Below are 20,529 nucleotides of genomic sequence, written 5' to 3' on the forward strand. Positions count from 1 at the left end.
ACACATTTTCATTATTTTCATTTTATCAAACTATGGGTACTTCTGAGTGCTTTTAAAATTAGGTAGTATGTAAGACGTGTTGTGTGGCAGAATGTATGAAAAAACAAATTGATACTTTTGAAAATGTAGATACTTATTTTACAGTTCATATTACAGATTGCCTGCTGAAACGATGTTAGGAATAGTAGGAGTATATTGTGTTGAAAAGACGAAGAACAAAAAGAATAGTTCATTCAGGATTTTTCTTCTGTTTAGTCAGTCCTTCCTGACCCAACTGATGGTTGTGGTAAGACGCTGGCTGAATACCTAATTCAGTTGACTCCGACCAAGCTGACATCTTGATTTGACTTTAATCATAGTTTGAAACTGGATTAGACAGTGGTAATAGAGATATTGCCAAATGCTGACTTTTTCACTTTAGAATGGATTTCTTATTAATACAGATTAAACGTTCCGCTTCCCTAGACACTAGAACTTGCTAGAAACCCTGCAATGATGCAGGAAATGATGCGAAACCAAGACCGAGCCTTGAGCAACCTTGAAAGTATACCAGGTGGATACAATGCCTTGCGACGTATGTACACAGATATTCAGGAGCCAATGTTGAATGCAGCACAGGAACAGGTGAGAAAAGATTGCAAATGCCACTTAAAGTAAATATTTTTATTTAAAGAAAGCATGTAAATAATGTCAATTTCCAAATGTGTACTTGACAAAACATTTCATGAAGCCACAGTGTGGCCTCTTAGTCTTGTGAAGAAAGATCATAAAATTCTGTGCTATTTTAAAGTTAATGAATTTCTGTAGTACTTGAATTTTAATTCCCTTAATTATTTGCCTTAAAATTCTGAGGTCCAGGAAATTTTTTTAAGGGTGTGTTTAGAAACTTGGAACCTGAGATGGGAAGAAAAAAGGCTTTGAAGTTGGAAACCAGTATGCAAGCTATAATCCTACTGTGATCAAAATACCAGTGCAGAGGCAACACTGCTTTCAAAAAGGAATGTGATTTAATTTTTTTGGAGGTGCTAGTATCTCTCAATGTTGGCATCTTTTTATAATGTTTACAATGAATTGCTGTAGGATGGTGACTATAACCGATCAAGAGCCATCAGCATTTATCTTCATGTGTGATTTTGGAAAGGTAACTTGCTATTTATAGCAGACTTTAAAATGGTTGGCTTTAGTAGGTGATACATGTTTGCTTTCCATCTTTTGTAGTTTGGAGGTAACCCATTTGCTTCTTTAGTAAGCAATGCTTCAACAGGAGGGGACAGTCAGCCATCTCGCACAGAAAATAGAGATCCTCTACCAAATCCCTGGGCTCCTCAGTCTGGCTCACAGACTACCACAACGGGTACCGGCACCAGTGGTGAGAGCAGTGGCAGCAGTAGTGCTGGAAATAGCACCTCTGGCAGTACAGCACAGAGCTCAACTGTACCAAATTTAGGACCTGGAGTAGGAGGTGTGTTTGCTATTGCAATTGTATGTATTTGCACGTACTTGGGAGTTTGCTGAAATGATTCTTTCATTAGAAAGAGTTTTTAATTCGAAGTTTTGATTGCTATTTACTTTCATAGAACATTTGACTAGTATCTAAGTCCTCTATAGAAAAACAAACACGAAAAGTGCTTAAGAGTGATCGTAATACTTGTGTATTGCCTTAGTGTATTGCCTTAAAATGACAAAGGTAGGGAATCTCTAGATGAATGATAATATACTTCCTGTTTGGAGGCAAACAGCTAATAATGACTTACATAGTGGGACTGCTTGTTGGATACAGCCTCTATGTTAACTTCTAGGGTAGATGTGTTTGTTTAAGCAGAACAAATTATTTCAAAAACTAGAACTCTTAGAAACCAAGTGGTTATATCCTCATTTTAGGTAGTCTAATTCACCTGATGATAGTCAGGATGTTTACTAAAGTGGCTTTTTACTTCTTTTTTTAAGCTGGTATGTTCAACACACCAGGAATGCAGAGCTTGTTACAGCAGATAACAGAAAACCCTCAACTTATGCAGAATATGTTGTCTGCACCCTATATGAGAAGCATGATGCAGTCATTAAGCCAGAATCCTGATCTTGCGGTACAGGTAAATGCATTTGGTGTAGTAATGTATTGTGTGCACACTGAAGTAAAAAAAAATAATTAAAAAAAAAGTTGAAGCTATGATACAGTTGAATTTTCACTTGTGCCAACAATTGTTTGTAGTGAATGGCCCAGTTTTTAGTGTTAATGCCTAACCCACTGAAGTTATTACCTACTTGCATTTAACAATTTGTTGCAGTGATCTTCTTCAATTTGTAGTTGGACGTCATGCCAGTTGGGCTTCTAAAATAACTTGTATGTTTGTGTATGTTTTGTACAGACCTGAACTTGTGACCCAGCATAAGAACCATCTAGACAAATGCTTTGGTTGTAAATTAAGTTAGATCTGTCAGTAAATAAATAGCCCCATTAGCTTGGTAGGAGAGATTTGAAGGGAGGGGAGGTGGTGCCATATCTAGGCAGTAATTTGGTTTTACGTTCTCTTTTGTGACCTGTGCTCACTGTAAAAGCACAGATGCTGTTTTATGAATGGTATCATAGAAGTGCTTTCAAATTTTATTTAAAGCAGTAATATCCAAAGTCAAATCCAGAACTGAGATTAAAAAAATGTTATCTTTTCTGTATTAAACACTCACTTGGAAAATATCCCTGACTTCTGGTGATGTTTACTGGGAAACTGTCACTTAGATCCGTAGTGGAGGCTGAGCAGGAAAGGATTTTCTTGTAATATAAATGATGTTGTCTTGTAAAGTATCTCACAATTCATTCACTTAAAAGATTAAAAAAACCCAACCAAGCAAAACCAAAATGACAACAACAAAAAAACTACCCACACACCCCCCCCACACCCCCCAAAAAAACCCCCAAAACCAAAAAACCCACAAACCACCAACAAAAACCCTGCAACGTATTCAGGTGGTTCATAACAAGTTTTGGCCAAAGGAGAAGTACATGATTAATATTCTGTGAGGTTATTTTCATACACTATTACTGTGAAAGTAGTTGTCTTAAAACCCACTGTGAGTTTTACTACTTGATCTTTGAAGTTAAATATTTTTTCTCCATAGATGATGTTGAATAACCCTTTATTTGCTGGAAATCCTCAACTTCAGGAACAAATGAGACAACAACTTCCTACTTTCCTTCAGCAAGTAAGATGAGATACTAGCTGTTACTAAATGTTTGCAAGTCAATGAGCAAAATTTTCAGTAAATTGGTGTCTTTCTCTGATTTGGCTAAAAGCTAGATTCTGTAATATGTTGTCATAACTTGGTGTCTAAAGCTAATGTTGTCCCTTGCTGATAAATTCTTGCTTAATGTATCCATCCATTTCAAAAGTTAAACCTGACTTTTTGTGGATATTTTTGTCTGTGGCTAGTGCAGCCACCTAGATTTGCTCTTGCTTCTTTGTTTAGAAGGAATAATTGTTCTTACTGTGCACCAGCCGGAGAACACCTGTTTGCAACATGATTTGTTTCGCGAATTAAAATATTAGTACTTTTCCCATTTCTAGAATAAAGTTTCACTATGCTGTTCTTGTAGCACTTCAAACCTGCATTAAGTATTTGGGTAAAGAGATCTTAGAGCATCTCTTGAAAGACCCAAGTCATCAGCTAATTCAAAAGAAGTGGGTTCTGAAGTTTGTCTGTAAAGATTGCCCTACCACCATCTTCCCCTCTTAACAACATTGTGCTTGGTATTAGCTGCCACAGTGTGTAGTAGTATAGTGTTCCCTAAATAGGAGGAAGTAAGATTTTTTTTTTTATTTTAGGAATTGAAAACTTAATCCAGTGTCTGAGGTTCATTATTGGACAGTTCTTGCAAATCAGAGTAAATCTGCGTTGCCAAGATCTGACTGCACACAGGCAATTTTGAGTGAAATAATTAACACATACATTAATTACAGTAGCAAGTTCATTGTTCAGAAGAAACTGTTTTAAGTTGTTTCAACCATATGAATGGCTGCAGTGTTTCATAATGCTGCTGCTTTGTGATGACTCAGTAGTATCTGAAAAGTTGGTACCATGTGTATGTTTTGAAACCTGTGAATAAATGGTAGTTAATGAAGGCGCAGTAGGAATAATTTCTGTTTCCTTTGGGTATCTCCTTCTGTCAGTATCACCGTGGGTTTGTCTGCACAGCTAGTTCTCTGTTGTATTCACTATGTCAGTTTAGATGATCAGCAGCATTAGCAGATAAAGTACAGTGGAGAAATATCTAGGCATTCTCAGAACTGTGACAGTATTGCAGCTCATACTTTCGTGCTTATCTACTGGCATTTATGTTATTGAGGGACAGAAACCATGTCATATTCCTCTGCATAATGTAAGGCAACTGTTAGAATAAGGGGCAATGGCCCAGCAGAACTAGGAAGACTTATCTGTCAGTTTCTCCATCTGCAGCTTTTATACAAGTCTTAACAAGAATTACTGCTACTTAACAGCTGGAATTAGTAACATTAATAGAGACAAGATCCAGGTCACCTAAGTGCTCTGAGAATTGTTGGGCCACCATTTCTGTAAAGCAATTCCAAATATCAGACAGTGAGTCATGATTTAAATATTTTCTTGAAGTTTTTGCAGCAGCTTTCTTTGGAGAACCCGAAATGTTTTCCTCTTTAAAATCTGAAAACTTTGCCAGCTATATATATTAGCTCTCAGAAGATAAAAATCCAAGAGATCAATGGAGAATATTAACGGTTTGCTGTGCTTGAGTCTTTCCATATTCCAGACCAGAGTTCTTCATATCCTATGCTGCAATTCTGCTCTGCACCAGAGGAAGTTTGACCTTACTCTAGGCATTTATCTGTGTGAATCAAAAACGTTTTTGCAGCAGAAGGAATGGTCTAGTTGCCAAGTGAAGGCTGCTAAAATTAATGAGTCTGTCTGCTATTTGAAGTAGGTCTGGCTACCAAGACTCTGTCACTTGTGACTAAACACTTTAATTTTCACTTATCTGTGGCATCTCTAAGCAGAGGTGAGCATAAGCCATTAGTTTTGGTTTTGTATCTAAAATAATCGGGTTTCTGGACACTTTGATTTCAGAAATAGAAAGGATTTGCCTTTTAAATTACCTGTGGATGTGAAAGCCAGTTTTTAATTGAAGGTGCAGTGGAGTGAGAGCCCTTGAATATTGTACATTTGCTTGCTAGTATGTTTTGCGGTGTATCTGTTTGCATTTGTCTAGGCTGTGAGGGCCCTACAGGTATGAAAACATGCCCAAATAGTCATGCCCAAACTGCCGTGGTCTGAATTTAGCTAGGAAAAATAAAGATTTAATAACTTAGGTACCTATTGGTCAAGTTTCATTGTGGTCAGCATTGTTGCTTACCAGTAGTGTGATACAGCAGACTAATTCTAGAATGATGTTGGACTAATACAGTCCTATGGCTTTGAAAGATGAAGTCTGCTGGAAGAGGTAATGAAAAATACTTTTCCTTGTGTTCTTGTCATTTGAAAGGCTTTGTCCCTGTGTAGAGAGTTTATTGATCACCTCCTATGAAAGTTTTCTCAAAAAAAAAAAAATACTTGAAAGATTTAATGTAAATATTCAAATATAAAGTTGAAAAAGAAGTTTTGAAATCATGTTGGACTCTATAAAATATCTACTGATAAAGATTAACTTTGAACATCTGCCAACGATTAAGAGTTTCTCTCCTTTTCTCAGATGCAGAATCCTGACACGTTATCAGCTATGTCAAACCCTAGAGCAATGCAGGCTTTGCTACAGATTCAGCAGGGCTTGCAAACACTAGCAACAGAAGCACCAGGGCTTATACCAGGGTAAGAATCAGTCTTACAAATTTAGACAAGAACTTTTCTCTTGTGTTATGTGGTTCATTATTTTAATATGTAGAGATTTACACAGTTTTTATTAAAGACTCCTGCTCCTGCCTTTTTTAGTTTAACTAAACTTGGTTTAGAATTTGTTACATTTTTGCCTCCTGTGCACTTCTGAACAGCGATGGCTCTGGTCCTTGTCTTAGTACATTACTTAAATTGTCGTCCTCTCTTTGACAGGATACTTACTCAGTGATTACTAGCCTGTCTCTTCTTATTTATTTATTTATTATTCAAGTGGTGTGTTTCTTTTTCTGTCATGTACGCAGATTTAATCCTGGTTTAGGTGGATTGGGAAACACTGGAGCTCCTACAGGATCCACGCTAACTAGTTCTGTTCCCAGTGAAAATACAAGTCCCGCATCGGGAACTGCTGAACCTGGTCACCAGCAGTTTGTCCAGCAGATGTTGCAGGCACTTGCTGGTGCAAATGCTCAGGTGAAGTACACCTCTATATTCTAATTTCTTTTTAATTCTTCCTTTTTTTTTTTTTTTTTTTTTTTTTCATTGTAAACCACTAGAAAGAAGGCTGATAGTTGCAAGGGGAGCTCCTGGGTACTTCTGGTCAGAGGAGGCTTAACAGTGCTGTTGCAGCTGTGCAAGTACATGCTGGAAAAACATCAAATTTGAGTCAAAGTGTCCTCTGAACAGTTGATTTTTATACGGTCATCTTCATACCCTTGAATTTATGAAATGCTTGGAAAGATTGAGGCAGATTAGGTTGAGGTGATAACGTTCACTGACAAGCGAAGTGTGGGCTCGGGCAAGAGAAAAGCTTAAGCACATTGAACACTATTACCTCTGTGCTTTTTATCTGTATTGCTGGCTGTTACTTTGTAGCTGTGACTAAGCCTCTGCCCTACACTTTGGAATAGCTGCAGTCTGGTTATTTGGAGCCTGAATTTGCTGTATGGCTTCGTTGACATCCTGCAGGTTCAGACTGCAGTGCATTTTGTTAACATACTGTGTGGGATTAAGGGTTTCCAGAGAGCTCCAGAACTCAAGCAAAGGGGGCAGCTTTGCCAGTAGTTGTAGGGTGGTGAGCAAGACTAGCTTTAAAGGAGACATGCAGTTAACTCTCAAGAGTGCTGTGTGAAACAGCACCCTTACTCTGTGGTACATACCCAGTGTAATGGCAGACTGCTAGTGGAAGGGGCAGTCCTACTTCTCCTCTGTTACCACAGGGTGAGTTAGTTCAGCTTGCTGATCTAACATCTAACCACGAGAAAGTGCTGGTCGGTGTCACTTGCAGGAAACCATAGTCTCATATGTTTTCTCTTACACTATCAAATCTTACACTACTGAGTCAACATTCTCTTTCATTTTGCTTGGAGGAATCAGATGGAGGGCAGTTCTTAAACTTCAGGTTATGTCTTTACATTGTATTTGTTTGGAACCATGTGCAGATTTTAAATACTGGTAGTAATTTCTTAATGTGTGAAACTTCTGAAGTAGAACGAAAGAAAAATTAGCAGTAGCTGCACAAGTTTTGTGTTGATATCTAAATGACTCACTGCTTTCAAAAAGTGACTTCACAGTATTACTCCAGTGTATTATTTTCCTATTATTGTTATAATTCAAAAATGCCTCTGAACTGAAGATCATACCACTGAAATCATGTGGAAGTTTACCATGCGTTTGCATGAGCAGTATCATCCTGTAGAGCATAGCTGTCGGTTTGCCTTAGACTGAAGCTTTCCAATAATTAGAATTTTGGTAATTTTAGTTAATAAATATTTGGAACATTAAAAAAGAGGTGATTTTTATGTCAAGAAAAAAAAGCCTATGACATTCACCATTGCTGACAGTGACATCATCATAATGCTTGCTGTTCCCCATTACTGGGTTGAAGTCTTGTTTTATCTAAAAAAAAAATACCTATACGCATATATCTTTAAGAAACTGTTCATGGGACATAAATTTCCTCAGTTTAATTTTAATCCTTTTTTATCAAACAAGCAGCTTTTCCTGTAGTTCAATAATGTCATGTAAGTGTAGATACTCTTAAAATTTGAAGCTGCTCTGAGATGTTAAAAAAATAATTCAGTTGTGAATTGAATGTATGTCACTAGTATAGTTTTAGCATCTTGAAAAAGAGGTAGTCAGAAATTAGTAAAGGGAGTGGTGCAGAACTAACTATGTTTAAATCCTGTACTTTGCTAAATGTGTGCTATGCTTTTATAGCTTGAAATTTTATTCTTAGCAGTTACAAAATCCAGAAGTTCGATTTCAGCAACAACTGGAGCAGCTGAGTGCAATGGGCTTTCTGAACCGAGAAGCAAACTTACAAGCGCTAATAGCAACAGGAGGAGACATCAATGCAGCTATTGAAAGGCTGCTTGGCTCTCAGCCTTCATAGCAGTGTTTCTTTAACTTTAAAAAATGTAATTTATTTTTGATAACAGCTCTTAAATCTTTAAAATATTTGCTTTATTTCATTCTGACTCTTGGGATTTGTCTTGTTATAACTAAAATTGGTCTGATGCATTTTAAGGTGGAGTGCAGTAGTTTTCTTCAAACAGTGGGAATCAATGCATTTTCACTCTGTTGCATGCATCACACTTCTTTTGTTCTGCATTATTTGTGATTTTTTTGAAACAATATCAGCTTTCACAGTTCAGTGGACAGGTTTTGTCTGACCTACAACTGTCCAATTTATTTACTACTTAAATTACTACTGAAGGCTAATGTTTATGTAGAATACAAATTAAAAAGGAAACAAATTAATTGAAGCTACAATTTGTGGGTACCAATACTGCTTATTGTGATTTTGGCATGTATTTTTTTTGCTAGCAAAATGCTATAAGATTTATACCACTTGAATAATCTACCATTTTTTGCTTTAATTTGTATAAATTATAAACACAATATATACAATGGAGACAGATCATTTCTAGAGATTTACACATTGCAATAGAATGAGATTATAAGTAATGCAAAAAAGCTGGGGGGGGGAAGTCATAAGACATGTTTTGGTGCAGAATCTTCCAGTAACCTTCTCAGCAGAAATGCTTAAGCAAGTTCAGTTAAAATGTACTGGAGTTACTGTTCTGCTTATATCTTTACATTTAACTGTACAGAAACTTGCATTATAACATTGTCTCAATATTCACAAAGTTTAACTGTAAATTACCTTTGTCATTGTGCAAATCAAAGGGGCACTGCCTTGTGCTCTGGAACAGCTTCTAAGGCTTTTTGGCTTGTTCCATTGAGATCCTAACATGTATTCTGATTTTTAATTGGAAACATTACTTTCATGGTCATGTGATACTCTAATTACTTTTAACCACCATGTAAAAAATACTGTATATCTTTTGAGCTTTTATTGGTAGTTACTTCTCTTGTGCACAGGTAAGAAATGAATTAAAAAAATCTTTAAGCATCTTGTCTCAGTGTGTTCGCAGTTGATGATTACCTGACGTTCAAGATGACTGATCAGCTTAAGAGTTGGCATTTGAGTGTAAATTCAGGCAATATTCACCACCTCTGGGCTAAGATTAATAAACAACTTCTGGAGTGTGAGGTGGAGGGAAGAGGTTTAGATTGGATATTAGGAAACATTTTTTCACTGAAAGGGTTATTAAACATTGGAATAGGCTGCCCAGGGAAGTGGTGGATTCACCATCCCTGGAGGTGTTTAAAAAAAGGGTAGATATGGTACTTAGGGACATGGTTTAGAAGTGGTTTTTGTCAGGGTAGGTTAATGGTTGGACTTGATGATCTTCAAGGTCCCTTCCAACCTCAGCAATTCTATGATTCTATGATGTTGAAGTTAAAATAGATGATAAAGTGATGTGAAATTAAAATAGAATCTATTGGTAAGATGAATTTATTATAATAAAGCCCTTTTAAAATACCTATAGTTTGGGTACAAAATTATTCTTACTTTTATTTCCTAGCCAGAGATCAGACCCATCATCATACCTTTTCAGTGACTTCTGTTGGGTGGGTGGCTTTCATTGCACTGAGTACAAGGCTGTGATAGGGAGGAGATAGGTAGCAAGTAGTTTCTGTAGCATAGTTGGTACCTTTAAACAGTTATTTTCACAATGACTATTTATTAGGCTCTTCAAAGTAACTAATTTGACTTGACTTTCTAGTGTGCCTCACTGGGACCTTGCTTTAAAAAAAGTAAGACCCTTTGTTGTTCAGAAGGTGTGTCCTTTTAAAAATACAGTCTGTAACATCCAAGAAGTGTACTTTCAAAAAGACAGGGTGAGGGTGAGGTGGGGAAGGGAACAGTTTTTACCAAGCTTTACCAAGACACTAGAATAATGAATCTAACTAGCATGAACAGTTTCTTGAGACAACGTTCAGTTCACCTGTGTAAGTATTTCAGTTGCACATTACAAACTAACAGATGCTGTATTTGAAGTCAAATTTTACTGCAGTTCATCAAGAGATGAAGCTTTACCTAAATTCTAAAATAAGCCCTCAAGCTAAGTTTCTGTATCGAAGTACAGCCAGTATTCAGCAGTAACTGTTGTCAACTAGTAACAACAGTTACTAACTTTCTTGTAAGTAGTGGTAAAACACTGAACCATCTTTTGCATAGGAGGAATTTTATTTTTGTCAGAAAACGGTAAGTAGAATAAGGTTTATAGGTTGGGTAGGCTTTTTTTTTTTTTTTGCATCACTAACAATGAAAGATCACTCTTGTTGGTTAACTAGCATATTACAGTGATCCTGTTCGCCCCTCCCCCCCGGCCCTTTTCCTGTCCTTCTTTCAAATTCTGTCTTCAGAAGTGTCATCTACCTCTTTTTTGAGAAGCAACCTTATGGTTAGCTCTGAGCACTTTGGTAGCTTGTATTTGAAAACAGCTGCTTGCATTTTGGATCAGAAGAAGGGCATGTGTGCACGAAGCTTGTGACTTTTATTTTCCTCCTTTCTTCTTTTCCCCTACATTGGACCAAATGATCCAATAGGATTGTCTACAAAACTGCCTTGCCTGATCATCAAACTGCTGCAAAAAGAAAAAAGCTGAGAGACATGGTAGCGCGAACTGACAGATGCCATTTAAAATGTGTACCCTCAAGCCACATACTGTGACAGTATGACTGGGGATGTGACATCAAGATGGCTAGTTTTGTAAAGGATGTCTAATTCTCTTCTTGGTTCGGTGCCTGCATGATAAAATATCCACCTCAATTTAGAGTGGAGTTGGCAGGCAGCTGGGTCTGTTCTTTGCCTGTAAAGATAACCTGTGCAGGTCAAGACAACTTTACCCATTCTGTGCTTAATGTATGAATGGATACTGCTATTGTGATCTAACGGTTAATTTTTATTTGCTCATTATAGCATTGCAAAATGCTTATGCTGTAGTAGGTATGGTATTTACACAGCATGTTACAAACTGCTTAGCACACATTCTTGAGGAGGTATAGTGTATGTACCTTCCATAGACAACTTGTGCTCATGGCAGAGGTAGGAGAATCAATTTCTGACTCCAGATGTTTTGTCCTTAGTTTTTGCTGCCTTTGCTAAATGTATTTTGAAATATGGACATAAAACTTCCATCCAAATATGAATAACCTGCCCAACTAACCTGACTTGCAACTAACCTGAACACAACATCCCTAATACAACGTTAAGTTCATTTTTTTTTCTAAAAAAGTAAGTAACTGAAATGTTGTAGGATTGTGTTTGGGCAGGTAAACGAAACTTATGTACAGAGATTGTTATGTGATCTTTTCCTTCTAATGTCTACATGCACAGTATCATTAAAATTGGAGAGTGGTTGTATGTGGTTAGCATTTGGATGACTGACATCTTAATCTTCTAATTTGTGATGCACAGAATGTTCACTTCAGTGAACAAAATAATGCTTTGTTGTCTTTCGGAATAGCAGGTAGGTAACAGTCAACTGGTTGGCAACAAGAAGACGGCATGTGGAATTGTCTCAAATTGTGGAGCTGGGGTCCACAAGCAGCCCTGTGAAATGCAAATTCAGTATTCTTTATAAGCAATTTGTGCATTATTGCAGCTGTGTGTGAACAGGCCAGCGGAAACCAAGCAGGCTTTCCCTGTAGAGGGGAAAAAGCCAACCTGCAAGACCCTGTGGATTTAGCATTGTGAAGTTCAGCAATGTGGCACTGTGGCAAAAGTTTAAGAAACAGTAAATTACAACAGTTCCATCCAGCTAAGTGCATAAGCCTGGTTCTGTGTTGGGGAAAATAAACATCAGATGGAGCTAATGAAAAGCTTCCCAGGAGTCTTGCAGCCTTCGTTTTCTAAGTAAAAAGCCAGTGGGAGGAGTTTAGAGGGAAAGCATCTATAGGAGGTTGTGTTCCTGAAGATTTCCCTTGCTCGTCCCAGTGAAGGTAATGGCTTCTTGGTTTCTACTTGTTTGTTCAGAGGGGCAGCTTCTGCAATTTTTTTGGCTCTATCCGTCCCCCTCTGATATGGGCAAAGGTGGAGGAAAACTCCCTGCACTTCTGGGATTCTGAGAGAAAAATGCGGACGCTCGGCACTGCCAACAGATCAGCGTTCTGAAAAAAAAAATTGGTTTAACATCTTACTGCGTTCATCCCCATACTGCCATCTGTGCTTTCTTGGAAACAGGAGGTTCTCATGAACACTAGGTCTGCAAAATATGACTAGCTTTAGGTGCTGGTAATTTCTAGTAAATGTGGAGGCTAGAATAGTGAAGGTACAGAGGTGTCTTCTTTTAATGGAAGGACGTAAGTGGAAATTACAACCTTCAAGCACCAGCTAAATAGAACGTAACAAACTAAAGTACTGGACTCCAGTAGTGAAACCTGCACCTGTCATTCACAAGAAAATTGGCATGTTAATTTAAAGGGTCACTCTGTCCTTTCAGCATCATCTGAACTGTGGAAATACTTTGTTTTGCTTTAAGTAAAAGCAAAAGGCAAATGTATTAAAAGGTTAAGGGAAGAAATATTCCTGTCATTGGAGCGAAGAGTGAGAAATACCCCGACCTAATTTGGAGAAGCATGAGCTGCCTGTAAGTAAGAATGTATTACTTGGTTTAGAAAAGACTTCCAAAACCCAAGGTGTTTACGTAGATTTCCCTAAGAGAGGACATTTTTTAAGCGTTGAGTATAATTTTCTGTTAGTGCCAGCCACTTTGTGAGCATGCTATAAATGCTGACCAGCGGATCTGAAAATTACAGTCTAGGCTTTTCGGTGCTCACACTTGAAAATGTTGCCCAGTATTCATTTATTTGAAGGTCTGATCATATCTGTTTGTGACAGGATGCAGCTGCTTTCCCATCATGGTACAGTGTCCTGATCTAGTTTTATTGTGTGGGAAAAAAAATGAGCATAAATCTGTATTTAATAATCAGTGTATTAGAAAAGCTCTTTGTTTGTAAAATGGTGTAAATTGGGAAAATTTAACTTCATTAAAAGCAGAGGTACCACAAGAGGGTGCCATTTATTTGATTTTCATAGCTACTAACGTTATTTTTACAGTTCTGACAAGTCACTTGCTCTGAAGAGGTGTGTAGTCTTTGAAATGTGAGTGAATCAGCCAGATGTGCCCATCTCTTGCGCTTAATTTTGGCTCCAAGTCTTACACTTGCACCTTGGCTCTCAGAATAAAGAGGCTCTGAATTGAGACCAAGTGTTTTTTTTCTAGTGCTGCTGTAGTGTACAGCGGCAGACTAAAACTGGTAACTGCCGGGTATTCTCCCTCCAGCTCACAAACAAACACAAAAAGACCACTTCTTGGGTGGGTGTCTTAATGTCTACAATCCCAAATCTGTATCCCATATCTGCCCGCTTTCAGTTAGGTAATGCCCGTTCCTGGCACTGATCTATGCACAGTAGTTTGCTTAGTAAACCACAAAGCCCTTACTATTTACACAAAATGAGAAAGAAGACAAATGTTTTTCAACTAGTTGCCCAGGTATAAATTGCACCAAAGATGCTTCGAAACATGAGTTTTTGCTTACGAAGGAGTTCATCCATCATCTCAGAAATAAAAAAAAATAATTGCATGACACGCTAGAAATAATCCATGTGCAACTGCACATGGGGATGAGTCCATGCAGATTTGACTCGAATCTTTCCTACAGAAACTATCTGCAGTTTTCACCGACTTAAGCTAAAAAAGCGCCTCTTGTGTAACAAGGCATAAAGAACTTTTTAAGAAACACTTTGGCAATAAAAAAGGATATTTAAATTCTGTGAGTTAGGTAACTGACTGGGTATTTGGAATTTTCTGATCACAAAAAAAAGGTTGCGAAAAATGTGTATTAGAAATAGCTTGATCTTATGCTTTAAAGCAGTTGTATGGACACCTTTCTACAAGCATTATTGGCCTGGGCATCGGCTGAGGTGGAAGACTAAAGCACACCAGAAAAGGGAAGCGAAGAAGGTGGTCCAACTGTGAAAGAGTAAGTTAGTTTTTGTAAAAGAAGGAAACATCTATCAATCGTGTATTCAGTATTTTGAATCACTGGTTGACTCGCTCTCCACTGCACGTTACCAACGGGTGCGCTTTGGCCACGAAAAGATGCAAGTTCAGAGCCAATATGATGCCACTTACACTTTATTTCTAAAGCTTTCCACGCAATTGTATTTTGTATATTGCCTCACCACCACTGCCTTTTTTCTCACATTTTTCAGCTTGGTGTTCAACGCATACAGTAAGAGTTCACGGTATCCCTCAAGATGCCCCCAGAGCCCTGGTGAGGTTAGCAAGGACTCCAACACAGAAGCTACAACTTCTTGGAAATCTGGCAGTGAGACAGTGGTAGTGTCAGCCACAGAACTTCATCATGCACTTCTAAAAAAATAAACACTTTGTTTCTAACAAAGCTGTATATCATTTCATCACTTAACAGCAGATGTGCCCATCCCCATGTTTGGCAGAGGAAACATTAAAATGAAGAAATTAAATTATTGCGTGTGACCCTTTGCAGCATTTTCGAAAGCAGGCTCTTCCTGAAATGGGAGCTTTAACTTTGTATGTTGAAGGCCTTGAAAAGTTGACAGTTTTTGAAAATTTATATGTCTTTTACAGAGCCATGATAAAAATCCCAACAGGAGTAAATCAGCTCTTAATACAACAAATCACTTGATTATTAGGAAAAATAAGTTTGATTTAATAATCAATAATTAAAATGCTGTTTCATACCCTTGATATCCTTACACAAATTTCTGTATCCGTAATTCAGAAAGCTAGTCCAGAAGAGCCTCACCCTGAAAAATGGCACTCTCAATCTCCAGCACTATTTCGGGGAGAGATTTTTCTAGACTGACAGTAATAAAGTTTTCTGGTGCGCTAGGAGGCTCCAGAGTATCAAACTGAGACTTGAGAAGGTCAGGTGGCATAAAATGTCCTCTCCTCTTCTCCAGGCGGCCAGCAATGACGCTGATGGGCCCATCCAAATGAACAAAGAGGATCTTCAGTGCTGTGTTTCCTCCTGGTTGCTCTGGCTGGTTGCTTTCAATTGCAGATGCTCCACTAACTAATATGTGCCTATACATCTTCTTCAGGGCAGAACAGGCCAGAATTGCATTTTGTCCAGATGAGTCTTCTCTATCAAAAAGAAAAAAATAAGCAACCAACCAACCAAATATTCACATGTGGTATAGCAAAATGTCTTGTTAGTTCTGCTGAACAAGGGAGACAACCCCTGGATCCTTGCAGAGGACTCCTTGGGAGTAATGGCATTTTTTCGTCGTTTTGACAGGATTTTGAAACCAAATTTCCAACGCAGGTAAAGATATGATTTGACAGTGAGGTCAGGCTAGCCGGCCTCCTGGCAAAATCTCAGTCTTGGGGACCTTATTAGCCACCATTCTTTCCTAAATTAAATTCAGTTCTAGCGCACAGAAGTGTGACGATAATTTCCTTAACTGCTGAAAACAGCAGCAACTGAATATCCATACAAACTCCAGTCCGTTATCTATAAAATTACTACACTAATCTGTCTACGGAGCAAGTCGCTGCTGAATAGTGCAGAGCTCTGTTCTTCAATACATATGCAGGTATGCTTCCAACACCTGTTTTCACCGTCTCAAATTTAACTGTAATGTTAAATTTTATGTTTCCTGTAACCATACTCATTGGCAGCACTGCATATATTGCCACTTCAAGTTAAACAAGGGATTGGATTTTTTTACTGGCAAGGTTTCTTAAAATAAAGCAGGCCTAAAACCGTGGGTGTGTGTTCCACCAAACTGCAAATCCAGAACTAGTTGTCTCTACGATCAGTGGATGAAATGCCTGTCTAAGAAAATACATTCTGTAACCAAATTAAAATTAAGAATAAAGCTGTTTAAAAATCATGCTATGTTCACCAGATTTTGGTTCACAGGGAAGTAAGAACTTATAATAACTACTATTATCACCCAGGTAAGCCAATGCCAGCCTCAGCTACTTAACAAGTACCAGTAATTAAACATTGGCATTAGGCTCTTTTAAAGTATACTTGATTTTGCAAGTTTCTGGGCTGTGGCCTTCCGCTGTCTAATGCAGCTCAGGGTACAGCTGGCCTGCTTTGGCAGAAGAGCACATTGCTGGCTCATGTTCAACTTGGGTGCCCACCACAGCCCCCCCCAGGTCCTTTTCTGCAAAGCACCTTTCCAGCTGGGTGTCCCCCAGTGTCCGTACTGGTGCCTGCGATTGTTTCCCCCTAAGGGGCGGCACTTTGTACTTCTTGAACTGCATGAGGGTTCCTATCAACCCATTCCTACAGCCTGTCAAGGTCCCTTCTGGATCAGCCACTCCTCCCAGTTTTGTGTCATCTGCAGACTTGCTGAGGGTACACTCTGCCCCATCATCCAGGTCATTAATGAAGATGTTAAACAGGACAGGACCCAATATTGACCCCCAGGGTACACCGCTAGTTACTGGCCTCCATCAAGATTTCGTGCTACTGATCGCCACCCTCTGTGCCTGGCAGTTCGGCCAGTTTTCAGTCCACCCCACTGCCTGCTCATCCAGCCCATACTTCCACCAGCTTCTCTATAAGGATCCTGTGGGAGATGGTGTCAAGCAAATGTGACGCCGCATCTTATTGAAACTAACAATATTTTACAACATTTTATTCTACCGTCATTGTTGCTGTATTTTGTGGTTATATCCTTTGTAAGTAGCTAATGTCAGGGTTATTACTGAACTGGATCCTTGGAATTATTTTTACAGAAACAGGAGAAAACCAGCTATCATCGGCAACAATTTTCCCAACGCTACTCTTTAGGGATTACCTCACCCTCAGCAATTATTATGACAGCTTAGATATAGTGAAAAAGAATGTCTTTAATACCTGCACACTACTACATACATTTCTGCTTTGGAATGCAATGGGGAAAATACTTTTGGTACTTTTTTGTCTTTAGCCCAAATTCGTTAAAGCTAGATGTTCTCTTACCTCCTTAGTATATCATGCAATGCACAAAGCCAGGGAATCCTGTCCTAGAAAAAAAAACAAGCTAGTTCAAAACTGTTTATGAAACAATTGCTTCTAACATCTAGAGCATTTGACTAGAGATGAAAATTAGCATTAAACTGTACAGCAAGTTTCAGTTTTGATTCTCCTTGTTCCTGATGTAGATTTGCTACCACTGCCTGAAGGCTAATGGGAAGTGCTAGGCATATTATCAAAAAGATATTTTTAGTGGAATAGTACTCTTTATATTACAGATACCTACAAGTACGTGATGAAAGTAACATGTATTTGTGTTGCATGCACCTTGAAAACCTTTGAAGGACAGTCAACTTCTCTCTTGCTTCTATTATACAACTCAAAGGTACACCCTGAATTACTTCTTTTTCCTTATATCTTGGCATACACACACAATTCTTTGGATCAAAGTTGAGGTTTTCAGGAACAGACAGATCTAAATTTAGTTACCTGCAATAACTTATTTATGTAATTTTTATGTCAGCAGCAATCACAAATAAATGTAATTACAGCCATAATTTTGCAAAACCTTTGCTCTGTAGTTAGGCAAACACAGTGTGAGTGATTGATCAGCTTCCCATTGTAATCTTATTTTAACTTTTAAGCTCCCACAAACTTTTGTCATGCCGATTAGGCACTAAACCATTGCTCCCATTTCATCCTTCAATGCTGTTACTGCTGGGTGACCACAACAAATGATGACATGGACAAATGCAACATTTTTTTTGTTGTTGTCATTAGAGTAACTTCCCACTGGCATTCAAGAACGCCCTCACAATTTTGCATCTCTGGTGTTTCAGAAGAGATGCTTCCCTCTTGCTGGGCACAATACACTAATGGTTCAGTCATTCAATTGTGCAACGCTGATTCAGATGACATACTGGCTTATACGAACTTCCAACCACTAGCGAAAGATTAAAATTTTTAACAACGACCTAGAATATTTTTTTCAGTCCACAGAAAGTGCTCTGAAGAACTCCCTGGTTCAGCTTTATGTTTCTAGAGATTTCCCAGAAAAAGTTCAACAAGTATCATCTTGTGACTTTTCCAATTTACTCAAGCGTCTAAATTCATAATTATTGTAAAACTAAACTTGATCATTTTTATCTGTTTAGGCTGAAGAACAGACTGAAGGGAAGGAAGCACATTTTAAGTAGGAGCGTATCAAACAGAATATTGTGGAGTAATCACTGCAGTAACTGAAAGTGATGAAATGTACCTCAGTAGAGACATTTGTCTGTCTTCGTGTATTTAACTCAAATAAGCAGCATGTAATCTAAAGCTGCAGTTCTGTACATTGATCTAGCGGGAGAGATTTCTGACAAATTAGCATGAAACCCCTCGTGAGCTACCAAGCACACTTTGATAAACTACTTTTTTATGCAGAATCCTTTGTAACACAAAAGGCCTCCTTCTCTTACCAGCTGCAGACCTATAAATTCAGCCTATGGTAACAGCCTAGTCTACATAAAGCACAATCTGCTTTAATGGGATGTGCCGGAGATAACAAAGATAAATGTGCCCATGATTGTTTTTTCAGGGTTTATAAAAAGTACCTCATCATTTAGCGGTATCCCTTCTGCCATCTTCTTTTTATTCTCTGGCGAATGATAATCATCTGCATCATAGAATTTCCACCCCAGCTAAGAAAAAAAGAAGTAAAACTGCGGATCGTTCAGCCAAACCAAGTAAGCTAATAAGGGCCCCAGAAGTTACACACAGACGACACCTAAACAAGTTACAGGCCTCTTACACCAGGCTGTGAATCACCGCTTATGTCATGATGATTAGCAAAACAAAAAATTACAAAGTCAGCTTACCAGCAGCTGATGTGTCAGGGCGCTGAGCTAAAGTCGGCCAAGCTGGTGACAGCCACCCCAACCCAGCTGGGGGGGGGGCAGGATGCACTGGGACCAGCACCGACCACTAAAGGGAGGGAGGGAAGCAGGGAAGAAGGGAAGCAGGGAGGGAGGGAAGAATGGAGGGAGGGAAGAATGGAGGGAGGGATGAAGGGATAAAAGGAATAAAGGAGGCAGGGCGGGAGGGAAGCAATAAGGGAGGCAGGGCGGGAGGGAGGGAAGAAGGGAGGGATGGTGGGAGGGTTCCCGCCGAGCAGCGCCGAGAGAGGCGGCGCCCGCGCCGTGCGACCCAGCCGTACCTTCGCCGCCAGCCGCGACCCTACCGTGGTCCTGCGGGGAAGCACAACGACTCGGTTACAACCCCCCCGGCCCTCGGGCAAGGGGCCGAGACCCCCCTGCCCGGGGCCGCCGCCCGCCCGCTACCTACTTCCCCGAGCCGCTCACGCCCATCACCACCAGCAGCACCATGGCGAGACCGCTCCGCTCTGCCCGCCGCGGCCCCGCTCCGCTCCTCTTCTCTCCTCTCCCGCCTGCCCGGCCCGGCCCGGCCCTCTGCTCTGCCCGGCGAGGCGGGACGGCACCCCGCGGCCGCCCCGGCCCGCCCTCGGCCGCGGGAGGCGTGTGCGGGGCCGGCCCGCCCGCTCCGGGCGCGGGGTGGCGGCGGGGAGGACCGGTCCCGGGGCGGCCGTGGCCGGGGAAGCGCCTCCCGCTGCGCCGGCGCCGCTGCCCAGCCCGGCTGCCCGGCAGGCTCGTCCCGCTGCCCTTCTCCCGCAGCCCGGGACACGCGTGTCGGGTCCCCCCGCTCGCTTTTCCCGCAGTTGGTCCTTGCGCTGAGGTTACCCGACCGTCTCCCTGAGCCTTTTTCGCCTGTGGCTCTTCTGCGCTCCCTTCCCGGGCATCCCCAGCGCGGCATCCCCTGCTCGCCCTGTCGGGAACACGCGCGAATTAACAGAGGTAGTAATTTCTGCCACGCGTGTTACAGCGTGCGTTAATGCCTGTTGGACACTGTTTTACCCTTTGCTCCTAAAGGTCTGCCTTTAACTAACCCCTTAGTGGTGCCGTGGCTGTTTTTTTAGTGTTTTGGGGTTTGTTTGTTTTATTTTGTTTTGTTTTATTTTGTTTTCTGATTTATCAGCTCATATTTTTAAATTGTGGAAATGCTGTCAGACAGCAAGTTATCTTTGCTATTAGCATGTATGCATCCCTGACCGGGCCACACTCTCCTCCTTAGAGATCCCACACAGCGGTGGCTGCATACAAAAGACTCCGGTGACAGCCTCTTCATGGGAAATGTTGCAGTCTAAACAGAGAATATGGAAGACAAACATGTGCAAGTGGAACAATGTGGGTTTTTTCTTCTTTTCTTTTTTCCTTTCTGCAAGCGGCATAGTAGGTCTGTGTC

At 40.0% G+C, this 20,529-nt stretch overlaps 2 protein-coding genes across 4 annotated transcripts in view; one reads left to right on the forward strand and one right to left on the reverse strand.

Annotated features, from left to right (window-relative positions):
- Positions 1–15,024, forward strand: part of UBQLN1 (ubiquilin 1) — a 35,517-nt gene extending 20,493 nt beyond the window's left edge. Inside the window, exons 5-11 of one of the 3 annotated variants that reach the window (XM_082498123.1) lie at positions 466–624; positions 1,219–1,462; positions 1,948–2,090; positions 3,115–3,198; positions 5,714–5,829; positions 6,156–6,324; positions 14,483–15,024. In XM_082498123.1, the coding sequence (XP_082354249.1) occupies positions 466–624; positions 1,219–1,462; positions 1,948–2,090; positions 3,115–3,198; positions 5,714–5,829; positions 6,156–6,324; positions 14,483–14,506 (939 nt within the window). In that variant the 3' untranslated portion in view covers positions 14,507–15,024. Of the gene's footprint in view, positions 1–465; positions 625–1,218; positions 1,463–1,947; positions 2,091–3,114; positions 3,199–5,713; positions 5,830–6,155; positions 6,325–8,089; positions 9,269–14,482 lie in introns of those variants that run through there. The other 2 variants (XM_082498121.1, XM_082498122.1) reach the window with 2 other exon arrangements.
- IDNK (IDNK gluconokinase) lies at positions 14,388–19,725 on the reverse strand. The gene is made up of 5 exons (XM_082498124.1): positions 19,555–19,725; positions 19,427–19,457; positions 18,825–18,911; positions 17,236–17,279; positions 14,388–15,398 (listed from the first exon to the last, which is right to left on the reverse strand). The coding sequence occupies exons 1-5, from the start codon at positions 19,593–19,595 to the stop codon at positions 15,038–15,040; spliced, it is 564 nt and encodes a 187-aa protein (XP_082354250.1). The 5' UTR covers positions 19,596–19,725; the 3' UTR covers positions 14,388–15,037.
- Positions 19,726–20,529: the final 804 nt, after the last annotated feature.

This window comes from Vanellus vanellus (genome assembly GCF_965231255.1).
Source record: "Vanellus vanellus genome assembly, chromosome: Z".
In the NCBI taxonomy this organism is placed as follows: domain Eukaryota; kingdom Metazoa; phylum Chordata; class Aves; order Charadriiformes; family Charadriidae; genus Vanellus; species Vanellus vanellus.